The sequence below is a fragment of the Gorilla gorilla genome, chromosome 12, assembly GCF_029281585.2.
Source record: "Gorilla gorilla gorilla isolate KB3781 chromosome 12, NHGRI_mGorGor1-v2.1_pri, whole genome shotgun sequence".
Classification (NCBI taxonomy): domain Eukaryota; kingdom Metazoa; phylum Chordata; class Mammalia; order Primates; family Hominidae; genus Gorilla; species Gorilla gorilla.
Genome location: NC_073236.2, coordinates 70251867 through 70265060, shown reverse-complemented (window position 1 = coordinate 70265060; position 13194 = coordinate 70251867). Strand labels below are relative to the sequence as shown.

The window sequence follows — 13194 nt, the reverse complement described above, 5'->3', positions numbered from 1 at the left end:
TTACTTGCTTGTCTTTCATGCAGCAGTTTATCTTGGTGCAAAACCTCCGGCTAGCATTCTTTCAGATTCTGAATTCTAGCCTCTCTGGTGACATGTTGTGACTCTGGCACAGTTCCTTAACCTTCTGACATTATCTCCTCATCTGTAAAATGGAGATGCCTCCCCCTACTTTTTTGTACTTGTCACTCAATACTATCTCCTGTAAGCCTTTCCCCACCTTCCTGCCACATTAGGAATCTTCTGGAGCATCCTGCACTCAATTCTCTCGCAGCCCTTAAGCATGACTGAAGGTAAGGAAGGGTCTTACGAACCTTTGTATCCCAGTTCTTGGTTTCCCCTCAGATGCCCTGCCACATCTATGCCTTTTGGCTTGATGGGAGGTGGAAAGAACAGGAATTGAAGAAAATCTCTTTTTTTTTTTCTGAGATGGGAGTTTCGCTCTTGTCACCCAGGCTGGAGTGCAATGGCACAATTTTGGCTCACTGCAACCTCCCTCTCCCATGTTCAAGCGATTCTCCTGCCTCAGTCTCCAGTAACGGGGATTACGAGTATGCGCCACCACCCTCGACTAATTTTTGTATTTTTAGCAGAGATGGGGTTTCACTATGATGGCCAGGTTGGTCTCGAACTCCTGACCTCAGGTGATCCACCCACCTTGGCCTCCCAAAGTGCTGGGATTACAGGTGTGAGTCACTGAGCCTGGCCTTTTTTTTTTTTTTTTTTTTTTTTTTTTTTAAGAGACAGGATAGTGCTCTGCCACCTGGGCTGAAGTGCTGTGAACGATCACGGCTCACTGCAGCCTCGAACTCCCAGGCTCAACAGATCCTTCAGCTGCAGCCTTCTGAGAAGCTAGGGCTACAGGCATGTACCACCATGTTCGGCTAATATTTTTTATTTTTCATTTTAGTAGAGATGGGGTCTCGCTATGCTGCCCAGGACAATCTTAAGCTCCTGGCCTCAAGTAATCCTCCTGCCTCAGCCTCCTGAGTTGCTGACATTACAGGTATGAGCCACTGAACCTGGCTCAAGAATCTAATATTTTTATAAGTCATTAGCAAAAAGCATGTGGGAGGGTAAAGAAGTACATGAGTGTACACGTGTTGTGTGGTGAGACAGAATGGTGTAAACTGCCTGATTTAGGGGGGCTTATTTTCTGACCAAACCTCAAAGTAACAAGCTATTCACATAGATAACTTGTATGGTCACAGCTGCTTGGGAATACTCAAATACCAGAAATGTGGGAGGGAGGAGCTGCAGACAGAACAATAGCAGGCACAAAGCTGGGAGTGACAGCACAGGCCATGTCTATGTAAGGTGGACAGCTGTGCGAAAAGCTGCTTGGACTCCCAGGACTCTCACAGGGAAGGAAGGCTCCCAGTGACTCAGTGGGCCTCCAGGTGCCATCACAACGATGGACATCACTTACATTTGTAGAGCTTAATATCAAATATTTTCATTCATTATTCAAAAACCCCTGGGTTTGGGAATACTAATACAGTTTAAAAGAATGAAGATCAGAGACTATGAGAATGTGCAACTTGCCCAAAGTCACAGATTGGACATGGTAGAGCCTGGACTTGTCTCTGAAGTTCTCTCTGTATCTGTCTAGGGGTCTGCCTATCTCCATCAATATAGGAAAATGAGTCTTCACATAGACATGGTCCTGGGGACAACGGTAATGTTATCAGACAGGTTAGCATTGGAAAGAACCTCATATCTTATCTAATTCAGCCTTCTCCTCTATGAATGAAGAAACCAGCTCCAGAAAGTTAAAGAAACTTGCTAAAGATCTCACAGCAAGCAAGCAAGCAAGAGAGCTAGCTGATACTAAGACTCAGATATCTGACCACACTGGAGTTTCATTCTTCTGGTTTAACTAAAGTTTTGATTGCTTTAAAATGTAAGGACTCTTAGAAGAGGTCACATCTAAAGCTATTACTGGTCACTTTTGGTCATTGTAAATGAAGAACTTGAGAAAAGGATGTAATGGGAGGCACAAGAAAGGCTATAGGATGCTGACAGTCTATAAATCATGGAGCCTGGAGGCCTTCCATCTGCAACAAGGGCTGGCCCTGATATCCTTTGTTTTATAAATTCTGTCCTTTCCCTTACAGTTTAATAGAGACACACTGAAGCCAAGTATCATGATGGGGCATGGAGAAGAACAGCACAGAGAAGAGAGTGGTGAATGTAGGAAACTGTAGAAGTGTTCCTTAAGATCCAAAAACATCAATCACGCTTCACATCAGCATATCGTGACTTAGTGATGTCTAATGAACAAAGATCTTTTTTCCCCATGAGTTATGAGAAGTGGCTTCTTTGGATGCAAAGGCAAAAGCCATTCTTCTGGGACAGTTCATACCTGAAATGTACAAAGACTGACACTGTTATTCTCAATTATTTAAGGGGATAGACCAATGAAACCCCCAAATTATTCATAAATTGTATTTTAGTAATGATTTAATCTTCCTATGAAATGTTTGTGAAAAGCAATTGGACAATTCTGAAGAGAAGAAAATGGTCCAGTTTTGCATTAGTACTTTTTGTTTGCTTTTTTTTTTTTTTTTTTGAGACAGAGTTTCACTCTTGTTGCCCAGGCTGGAGTGCAATGGCGCGATCTCAGCTCACTGCAACCTCCGCCTCCTAGGTTCAAGCAATTCTCCTGCCTCAGCCTCCCAAGTATCTGGCATTATAGGCGCCTGCCACCACACCCAGCTAATTTTTGTTATTTTTATTAGAAATGGGGTTTCGCCATGTTGGCCAGGCTGGTCTCAAACTCCTGACCTCAGGTGATCCAAAGTGCTGGAATTACAGGTGTGAGCCACTGCGCTCGGCCAAGTTTTGCATTAGTTTTTAGGCTTACTCTGATATTTTTAGAACTGACTCCAGACTCTAAACGTGTGTGTGTGCACGTGTGTGTGTGTGTGTGTTTGAAGGAGGGGAACAAAAGTTGAATAACTATTGGGTACTATGTTCAGTACCTGAGTGATGGGATCAGTTGTACCCCAAACCTCAGCATCATGCTATGTACCCAGGTAACAAACATGCACACGTATCCCCTAAATCTAGAATATAAGTTGAACTTATAAAAAAAGAGAGAGAGTATCATTTTATTGATTTATTTTTACCTTTTATTGTGATACTATACATTTTTGGAATTTTAGCTGGGGCCTGCAAAATCCCAAAAAATAAAGAGTAAAAGAGCCTGAATTTAAGTTGCCTGATTTTTCTAAGCAATTTTCTCACCTGTAAACAGATTAAGAACTACTTTAAAGTGTTGTTGGGATTAAAAGGGTGTATTTATCAGAATTAATGCGTGTGTATAAATAAAGTGTTTGGCACACAAAAGGGGATTAACGTCTCTTTTAAGTAAGAGGACTAAATGGGCTAGGGGGTCACCAAGCCACAGGTGCCTGTGATTACAGTAGTGAATATGGGTCAAGTTCCATATTTTACTCAAATGCCTTGGGTGAGAACAGAATAAGCAGAACTGTTAGAATAAAGTGAAAGGTGGGGAAGAGGCAGGATGGTCTAACAGAGAGGTACACAAGGTACTAAGAAACAGGAGACCTGCTCTACACTAAGTTTGTGTAGTACTTTGGGCAAATCTCTTACTCTTTCTAGACTGAAGTTCTCTTATGGACAAAATGAAGATAAACTGGCCAGGCGCAGTGGCTCACACTTGTAATCCCAGCACTCCTACCTCAGCCTCCAAGTAACTGGAACTACAGATGCATGCCACCATGCCTGGCTAACTTAAAACTTTTTTTTTTTTTGGAAAAAATGGCGTCCCTGTATGTTACCCAGTCTCATCTCAACCTCCTGGCCTCAAGCGATCCACCCATCTCAGCCTCCCAAAGTGCTGGGATTATAGGAGTGAGCCACCATGTCCAGCTCCTCTCCTAAAATATCAAAAGAGAAGCCGGCTATGGGGCTCGCCCCTGTAATCCCAGCACTTTGGGAAGCTGAGGCGGGTGGATCACCTGAGGTCAGGAGTTCAAGACCAGCCTGGCCAGCATGGTGAAACATAATCTCTACGAAAAATACAAAATTAGCCAGGCGTGGTGGCGCATGCCTGTAATCTGAGCTACTCGGGGGGCTGAGGCAGGAGAATTGCTTGAAGCCAGGAGGCAGAGGTTGCAGTGAGCTGAGATCGTGCCATTGCACTCCAGACTGGACGACAGAGCGAGACTCCGTCTCAAAAAAAAAAAAAAAAAAAAAAAAAAAGAGGACAGGTATCTACTTATACAGGCTAATAAAACCAAGGGCTTGCTCAAGGCCCATTCTGACTCTGGTTAGGAATATGAACAGGAGGAGTAGAACGGCCGAACTGACAGACATGGAAGGGCCGAATACCAGCCCCACCAAAAAAGAGGACACGGCTGCTCTGGCTTTGGAAATCTATGTTCTGTCTGAGTTGGGGTGTAAGCCCTGAAGTCTCATGATGAGAGATGATGTTTTAAAACTCTAGTCACCCTAAAAAAGAAATAAAATAAAATGAAATCTAGTCACTCTAAAGAGTTCTTAGCATTGAGAAACCATTTGTGACATCTGCAAGTTGGACAAAAGTCAAACATCATGCCCCATTCCAAGTTCATTTTAGAGAATTAAATCTGCAGAAAGATAAGCTTTCCAGAGTAAAAACACATATTACGATCAACCTTGGACTTCTCAGTATCACGAGACGGCAGTTGGAAATGAGGAAGAGGCCAGGCCAAAAGTTATGAGAAGAATGCCTGTCTTGACTATAAACTTTTGAGAAAGCACAAAGCTTCTCTTGCTTAACTTCTCAAGAGATGATGAAGTGCCATAAACCAAGAGGCACTTTTTAAAAAAAGTTTTTAATTCTAAGAAGCAGCACTGATGGGGCAACGAATGTCTTCTTGCTTAGTCTGTGGAACACCAAGATCAGTACTGCAGACTTGTTATAAAAATTGTTTCCTCAAATCCTTGTGCATTGTTGGTGGGAATGTAAAATGATGCAGCCTCTATGGAAAACAGTGGTCCTCAAAAAGTTAAAAATAGAATTAGCATATGATCCAGCAATTCCATTTCTAGGTATATACCCAAGAGAATTGAAAGCAGGATCTGGAAGAGATATTTGTGCACTCAATGTTCACAGAGGCATCTCTCACAAAAGACAAAAGATGGAAGCAATCCAAGTGTCCATTAACAGATGAAAGGAGAAATAAAATGTGGTATATACATACCATGGAATATTACTTAGCCTGAGAAAGGAAGAAAATTCTGACATATCCTACAACATGAATGAACCTTAAGGATATGATGCTAAATGAAATAAGCCAGTCACAAAGGACAAATACTGTATGATTCCACTTATATTCGGTTCCTAGAGTAGTCAAATTCATAGAGACAGAAAATAGAGTGGTGGTTGCCAGGGGCTGGGGGGAGGGGAAATAGAGAGTTGTTGTTTAATGGGTACAGAGTTTCAGTTTTGCAAGTTGAAAAAAGGTGGGTGGATGGATGGTAGTGATGGCTGTAAAACAATGAGAATATACTTAATGCCATTGAACTGTACACTTAGAAACGGTTAAAATGGTAAATCTCATTATGTACATTTTACTACAATTTAAAAGAATGATTTAAAAATATTGTCCCCAATTTTCAGAGAAAATTCCTCAATCTTTCTAATATATATCTATGTGTGTGTACCCACACACACACACACACACACACTTTTTAAGAGACAGGGTCTCACTCTGTCACACCCAGGCTGGAGTGCTACTGCACTGTGATCATAGCTCATTGCAGCCTCAAACTCCTGGGCTCAAGGATCCTCCTGCCTCAGCCTCCCAAGTAGCTAGGACTACAGGCATGCAGCACTATGCCTGGCTAATTAAAAAAAAATTTTTTTTTAAGATACAGGGTCTCACCACGTTGCCCAGGCTGGTCTCGAACTCCCGGGCTCAAGTGATCCTTTCGCCTTGGCCCCGCAAAGTGCTGAGATTATAGGCATGAGCCTGGCCCAGCCTCTTTTCTACCATATTTTAAAATGCTGGTACTACTCATAGCTTATCTGTTTCCTAATGCATACAGAAGGCAAATAAATGGACAAGCAGCATTTGAGCATCAGTGAAATACTCTGAGACTCACTAGCCATGCATCATTTGGCAGCTTTGTAAGCATACAAATGTTCATGGCTATGATTTTCATATTCCAGACCTTCTAAGAAAATTTGTTTTATAGTGCTTTGAAAAATAAAAACATTCCTTAAAACAAACCAACGAACCAACCTACAATTATCCAGTGCCCTTTACCCATAGTTTGACAATCACTGTATCCAGGAAATCTATTTTAATGGTTCTCAGTTGTGCAAAAGTTAAAGGTCATAAGAGCAAGTTTAATTTCAACAAGAGAAAAATATCATTTTATGATAACTAGGACTGCCCCACTGGGAATAGGGATGTAGAACCAAAGTTGAAACAGCATTTCCCATCTTTATAGTAATTTAAAATTCACATAGAAATTTCAAATACATGATTTCATCTAACCTTGTGACCACCCCATAAGGTAGGTTTTAGTATTGCCAATTTTAAGGATAAGAACACACAATTTAAGTGATTTGACCACAATCACCTAGCCACTAATGGCTAGAACTCAGGTCTAACAGTTTCAGATCTATTTTTATATTTCCCAAAGCCTTAAATTTAGCTCTGTGGTCAAAGGCTTTATCGATCTGAGAACTGTCCCAAACATAAAAGAACCCTCCACTGTTTCGGGAGTGTGGGCAATAAGAAGAATGTGTGGCTGAGCACAGTCCGAACAACACTAAGGCCTCACTTCCTCACCCACACCATGAGGGCGTTACTTGACATTATCTACCACCTACCACTCCCCAGTATCTATAAGATCAAAGGTACTTGTATGTGAAATCATTTTAAAAGCATAAAATAAAAAAGTTAAAAGTCATTGAAACGCATGGTCTTCAGGAGACTGAGAGTCCATGAGTCTTTTTTTTTTTTTTTGAGACGGAGTCTTGCTCTGTCACCCAGGCTGGAGTGCAGTGGCGCGATCTCGGCTCACTGCAATCTCTGCCTCCCAGGTTCAAGCAATTCTTCTGCCTCAGCCTCCTGAGTGCCTGGGACTATAGGCGCCCACCACCATGCCCAGCTAATTTTTGTATTTTTAGTAGAGACAGGGTCCCACCATGTTGGCCAGATTGGCCTCGAACTCCTGACCTCAGGTGATCCACCTGCTTCGGCCTCCCAGAGTGCTGGGATTACAGGCGTGAGCCACCGCGCCTGGCCAATTCTTTTTTTTTTTTTTTTTTTGAGATAGAGTCTTGCTGTCACCCAGGCTAGAGTGGAGGAGTGTGACCTCAGCTCACTGGAAACTCCACCTCCCAGGTTCAAGCAATTCTCCTGTCTCAGTCTCCCGAGTACCTGGAAGTACAGGCGCATGCCACCAAGCCTGGCTAATTTTTGTATTTTTAGTAGAGACAGGGGTTTCATCATATTGGTCAGGCTGGTTTCGAACTCCTGACCTCAGGTGATCCAACCGCCTCGACCTCCCAAAGTGCTGGTATTACAGGTGTCAGCTACCACGCCCAGCCTTTCATGATTCTTATCATCAGTATGGCTGAGAGTAGAAGATGAGCATGTATGCAAAACAAAGAAAACCAGGCAAAAAACTTGACTGGTGTCCATAGTGGGCTGGAGGTGTGACAGACTACTTGCTTTTTGCGGGGTAAAACCAAATTTGTATTTTGCCCAGGTTCTAGAGACACTGAACCCTGAGCCCTTTCCTCACTCAATATTCAAAAATGTTAAAAAAGGATGCAGTGGCCTTGATATAGAAGCTGTGTAACTGAATGTGCTAGAGGCTGAATGTTAAAATAAGCAGAATAGTCAAAGCCACCGTGGTAATATAACATACTTAGCACAATTCTGCAGGACACTGTGAAAGGACGGGGCTAAACGACCTGCTGAGCCTAGCTACTATTCTCATCAGCCCAGGGGCTGGCAGCTGCCTGACATTGTGGGCTGTGCCTTCCTTTATTCACTCTCAAAGAGTGGGTGTGGGGGGACTGGCGGGGAGTTGGCAGAGGTGCAGATGGAAGGCTATGGAGCCAGTCGTCTGGTGCCTGGGAGCTGGGACAGAAATGCAGGGTAATGGGGCCACCTAAAGGCTTCCAGCCTCTGGTTTTATTTCATTCATTTGTCGGATCTGTAAATACTCACTAAGTGAATACAGACAGTGTCGTTGGCACAGCTGATACAGGTGATGAATAAGACAGATGAGGCCCCTCCCTCAGAGAGTGATAGGATGAGGAAAGACAGACTATGTCCTGATAAGGGCTATGAAGAAAAAGTGCCAGGGGATGTGACTGGGAGTGCCCGTGGGACCACACTGGGCCTTTCTTAGCAGACGGCATTTAAGCTGAGACCCACAGGTTGAATGACACAAGGGAACAAAGCTGAAGGGAAGGCTTTCCAAGCTGAGCACCAGCAAGTGCAAAGTCCCCAGGGTGGGAACAAGCTTAGCTTGTTGGAGAAAAGACAAGATGGAGGGGAAGAGCGCTCTCAGCTGAGATTAGAGGGGTAGGCAAGGGCCACACCACTTAGGGCCTTGCAGGTCGCAGTAAGCAGCCTGGATTTTATGCCCCCTCAGTGATATGAGAATTCACCAAAGCACAGAAGAGTTAACTATCTGACTTATGTTTTCAACAGATGAGTCTGGTCTGACAGATCAGAAAGTAAATAACACACTCCTGGAGTTCTCTATTAAAATGTCTCATTTTAGTTGATCTTTCCACCGAAACCCAAGAGAGGTCTTGGCTTAATTGGTATTAAAGTGTATACCAGTAACATTTCAGCAGGAATCCACCGGGATGAAAGAAGCATGGAGGACCAGGAGACAGGAAAGATGACAAGAAGGCAGGCAGGATGGCAGCCAGCTGGCTCTGGTGGCCCCAGACGCATTTCCACAAGCTGAAGCCGATTTCCTGAGCCACCTGGGGCATGTGCCTGGCTCTTCAACCCTGATCCAGAGGACTCCTGTGACAGCTGCACAGGACAGTTACTTGCCTGAGGGCCCTCATCCTCTGCCCTGTGCAAAGAGGCCTTCTTCCTGGCTTCTGCAGCCCATGGGCTACCTAAGCAACAGCAAAGCAAGAACCTGAAGGGGTGTCAAAAGGAGAATGCCTCCATCACCTCTTTCCCTTGTCTGATCCCATGATTACCAAAACAGGGAGGAAAAGACAGTGAGCCCCAGCTGGAGTTTACAGCCCACACTTTTCTAACCTTCTATTCAAAATGAACTTGTCCAAGTACTGCCAGGCATACCTGAAAAGTGCAAAGGAAAAAAGCGCCTCTATTTCATTCCTTTCTTCCCTTTTAACTACCCTGTATTGAATCATTCCTTAGTGGTTTTCGATATTTTTAAGCTACATCCAGGTCCAGTAAGCTATAAAGTTATACAGTACTACCTGATCAAGGCAAGTGTTTGCTTCTCCTTAGAGGGGTAAACAAATTTGTCTAAAAATAAAAAATAAAAACTGCCTTGGTACCCTAGCTGCAGTCTGTCTTAGTTAGTGATGGTGGGCAGACTTGGTAAAGGATATGAACATCGCAGTCACTTCCAATCTTGAAGCAAGCAATCAAATACCTTTAACATTTTGGGAGAGAAAAAAACCAAGCCAGTCCTATCAGTTCAAGGTCAAGAGTTGGTAGGGGCACCAATGGGAAAAAAGGAAAAATGATCAGAAGCAAAACAACTGTCAACTGCTTCTAAGGAGCTGGAACAATTTGCTTTTGTGAAGAGACTGACAGATAAGAGAAAGGGCGGCTTCTCTTCCCCACACCACTCCTCCCACCAAAAAGAGTACAGAAGGAAGGCCGGAAGGAAAAGCTTTGGCAACTTGAACTCCAACTGGGAAGCATCCAATCACTGTTCCAAAAGCTCTTTCAGAACACATCAACCACTTTCTACTTTTTAGACTGCTACTTAAAATTGAGATATGGTGGACTACAAGAGATATTCAAACTCCTGCAGTCCAACGCACTTCGCTGATGAAGAACCAAGCCCAGAAGGTTTTCAGGTAGCAGCAGAGCCTGGAAGGGAACCCAGGTCTCCTGACTCACATTCCCTATTAATTATTATCCCATTCCCTAATTATCATTATGTGTTTTTATATTATAAAATAAAAAGGCATTATAGAAAAGAACTGAACAGAAGTCACCCACAATCCCATGATCACACTATCACCACTATTCATATTTTGATCACTTTATCATGTGCTTATAGCCTCCCCACCATTGTTACAATCATATTGGACTAATGTTCTTTCCAATACAGAGGCCCCTCACGTCACCATTAACACAATGAAGGATGAAAAACTGAACATTGATATAATATGGAAATCAATTTGGTATAACCTGAACTGATTTTATCTTTGCTAAGGGCTGGTACCCTCCATGACAAGTTTACTCCTCTTATTGAGACACAGTAAAAATATACAACAGCAGCCTATTATTAGGGCTTGGAATTCAGATCCTTTTCACAGGGTGTTTAAGGCAGAACTTTCTACAAGGCCTGGGACATGCAAATCAAGCTGCTTAATCTCAGAACAGTTCTGTTCACCTACCTGGTGCATCAGGTACTTGAAGAGGAATGAAAGGATCAGACACGCTTAGAAGCGGGAGGCCAGAGTCCACAGTCTGCCCACCCTTCCTTTTTTCAGCTGGAGTTAGGTTGGAGGGGAAGGAGGAGTCAGGAGAGAAAAAAAGAGAAAAGCAATAACACCAAGTAAATCTAGGTAAGTTTACCCTCTATTAATGCAACAGTTCAAACTACAGAGTAAGTCTAAGCCTAGAATAAAAGTGGCTGTAGCTCAGTGAACAGCAAAGTATCTATGAGATACTCGATCTGGCCCTTTTTTTTTTTTTTTTTTTTTTTTTGAGACGAAGTCTCACTCGTGTCGACCAGGCTGGAGTGCAATGGCACAATCTCGGCTCACTGAAACCTCCGCCTCCCCGGTTCAAGCGATTCTCCTGCCTCAGCCTCCTGAGTCGCCAGGCGCCTGCCACCATGCACGGCTAATTTTTGTATTTTTAGTAAAGACAGGGTTTCACCATGTTGGTCAGGCTAGTCTTGAACTCCTGATCTCAGGTGATCCACCCACCTCAGCCTCCCAAAGTGCTGGGATTACAGGCATGAGCCACCGCACCCAGCTCAACCTGGTCCTTGTAACATATTATGAGATGCAATTAACAGTAAAACCAGGGTATTCATATGTCTGAAATTCCACTCCTTTCTTGGATATACTGCAGTCTACAGTATCTCTTTCAGAATGTCGAGAGGAGGTATTGTCCATATCACACATTTTAGCACATAAACAAATATAACACTATCTGTTTTGTAATCCAGCATGTGTATAGGTACTTCCTATGTATCTATCACCCTCTTGAGGTCCTTTAAGGACTAAGTCCTACTGTATCACCATAATGTCTAATATAGTGATAGGCAGACACACAGAAAGGGGCAGAAATAGACTTCTTGCCTATTCCAAGGTTAGACAAGCCCTAATCTCTGTACTATACTTAACATACTATTGGCATTCATTCTATATTTGGCAAAATATAGATTTACAGAACTCTATACACCCTATGGAATAACAGAGCTTGACGTGGTCTCAGAATTTTCTGGCACAATTTTCTTATTTCCCCATAAAAGAAAATGAAGCCTAAACGTTAAAGACTAGCCAGAGGTAGGATCAGAAGCCGGGTTTCTTGGTTTCCACTTTATCATTCTTTTTATTTTTTTTCTCCAAGAGACTGAGGTCTTGCTATGTTAACTAGGCTGGACTTGAACTCCTGGGCTCAAGCGATCCTCCCACCTCAGCCTCCCTAGTAGATGGGATTACAGGCATGCACCACCACATGCAGCTTTACATTATCATTCTTTTTTTTTTTTTTTTTTTGAGATGGAGTCTTGCTCTGTTGCCCAGGCTGGAGTACAGTGGTGCAATTTCGGCTCACTGCAAGCTCTGCCTCCCAGGTTCAAGCAATTCTCTGCCTCAGCCTCCCGAGTAGCTGGGATTACAGGCACCTGCCACCACACTTGGCTAATTTTTGTATTTTTAGTAGAGACGGGGTTTTACCATGTTGGCCAGGCTGGTCTTGAACTCCTGACCTTGTGATCCAACTGCCTCGGCCTCCCAAAGTGCTGGGATTACAGGCGTGAGCCACCGTGCCCGGCCATACATAATCATTCTTTACTTTGCATTTCAGTATTCAGTTTGTTCATTAATTAAAATCTCATTTTGTTTGTCATCTGTCTTTCTAGAAAAAAAAAGCCTCATTTTGTTTCTATAAAGTGGGTTTTTAAAAAACGTTTTATTTTGAAGTAATACAGAACCACAAGAAGTTCCTGCACATACAGTCCTGTGAACCCTTCAACCAGCTTCCCCCAGTGGTGATGTCTTATATAAACTGTAGCCCGAGATCACCGACTCCAGCACAGTACTGCGGCCCTAGGCTCCTCAGTGCTCACCAGTTGTAACGTGGCCCTATTTGTGCATGTGTCTACTGTTCTTTTCTTCTCCCCTCAGTGCTGATGTCACCCATACCTCTGGCTCTGGGACCCCACCCACACCCTCTGCTCTGTTCTCCCTCCATCCCACCCCACCCCACCCCACCCCACTCATGTCTCTCTGCCTCTTTTCATCTCGCTCCCTGGACATCCCTGTCTTTCTCAATGACCCCTGAATCCCTCCTTCTCAGCCTGAGTGGTGCTGGGTTGAATTTGGAAATCATGGGGCTCAGCATCTCCTCTACTAATCCCCTTGGCCTAGGCCATCAAATGTGGGACATTTCTTTTCACCTCTCTTGGCCTCAGTGTTCTGTCTGTAAAACGGGCTTGTGGAGGAGTCAAAGTGCTGGGCATGTGTGGGTATCACTGGCAGCATCTCTGTGGGCAACTAGCTCTGATTTCCTTCTTTCCCTGTCTTGGACTTTACCTGTCTCTGAATCTTGGTCTCTCTCCAGTTCTGCCTCTGGCATGAGGAGGATGCTCTGGGGTCTACTGGGCAGCTGTGATGACATGGGAGAGTTTCCCCCCCACCCACCTCTATTCCACATTTCTCGTAGTCAGTGGCTGACCGGGCCTCTTTCTCCCCACCTCCCCTGCCCCCGAGAGCCCAGTGCCCCAGTCCCTTGCCCTCGCCTACTCAGT

The 13194-nt window shown here is 43.9% G+C and overlaps 1 protein-coding gene across 11 annotated transcripts in view; it reads right to left on the bottom strand.

Annotated features, from left to right (window-relative positions):
• Positions 1–13194, bottom strand: part of AAK1 (AP2 associated kinase 1) — a 185861-nt gene that overhangs the window by 27239 nt on the left and 145428 nt on the right. For 8 of the 11 annotated variants that reach the window (XM_063695825.1, XM_019020962.4, XM_055378038.2 and 5 more), the window contains exon 17: positions 10607–10702. The exons of the other annotated variants lie outside the window; for them this stretch is intronic. In XM_063695825.1, coding sequence (XP_063551895.1) covers positions 10607–10702 — 96 coding nt within the window. The remainder of the gene's footprint in view (positions 1–10606; positions 10703–13194) is intronic. 11 annotated transcript variants of the gene reach the window in all.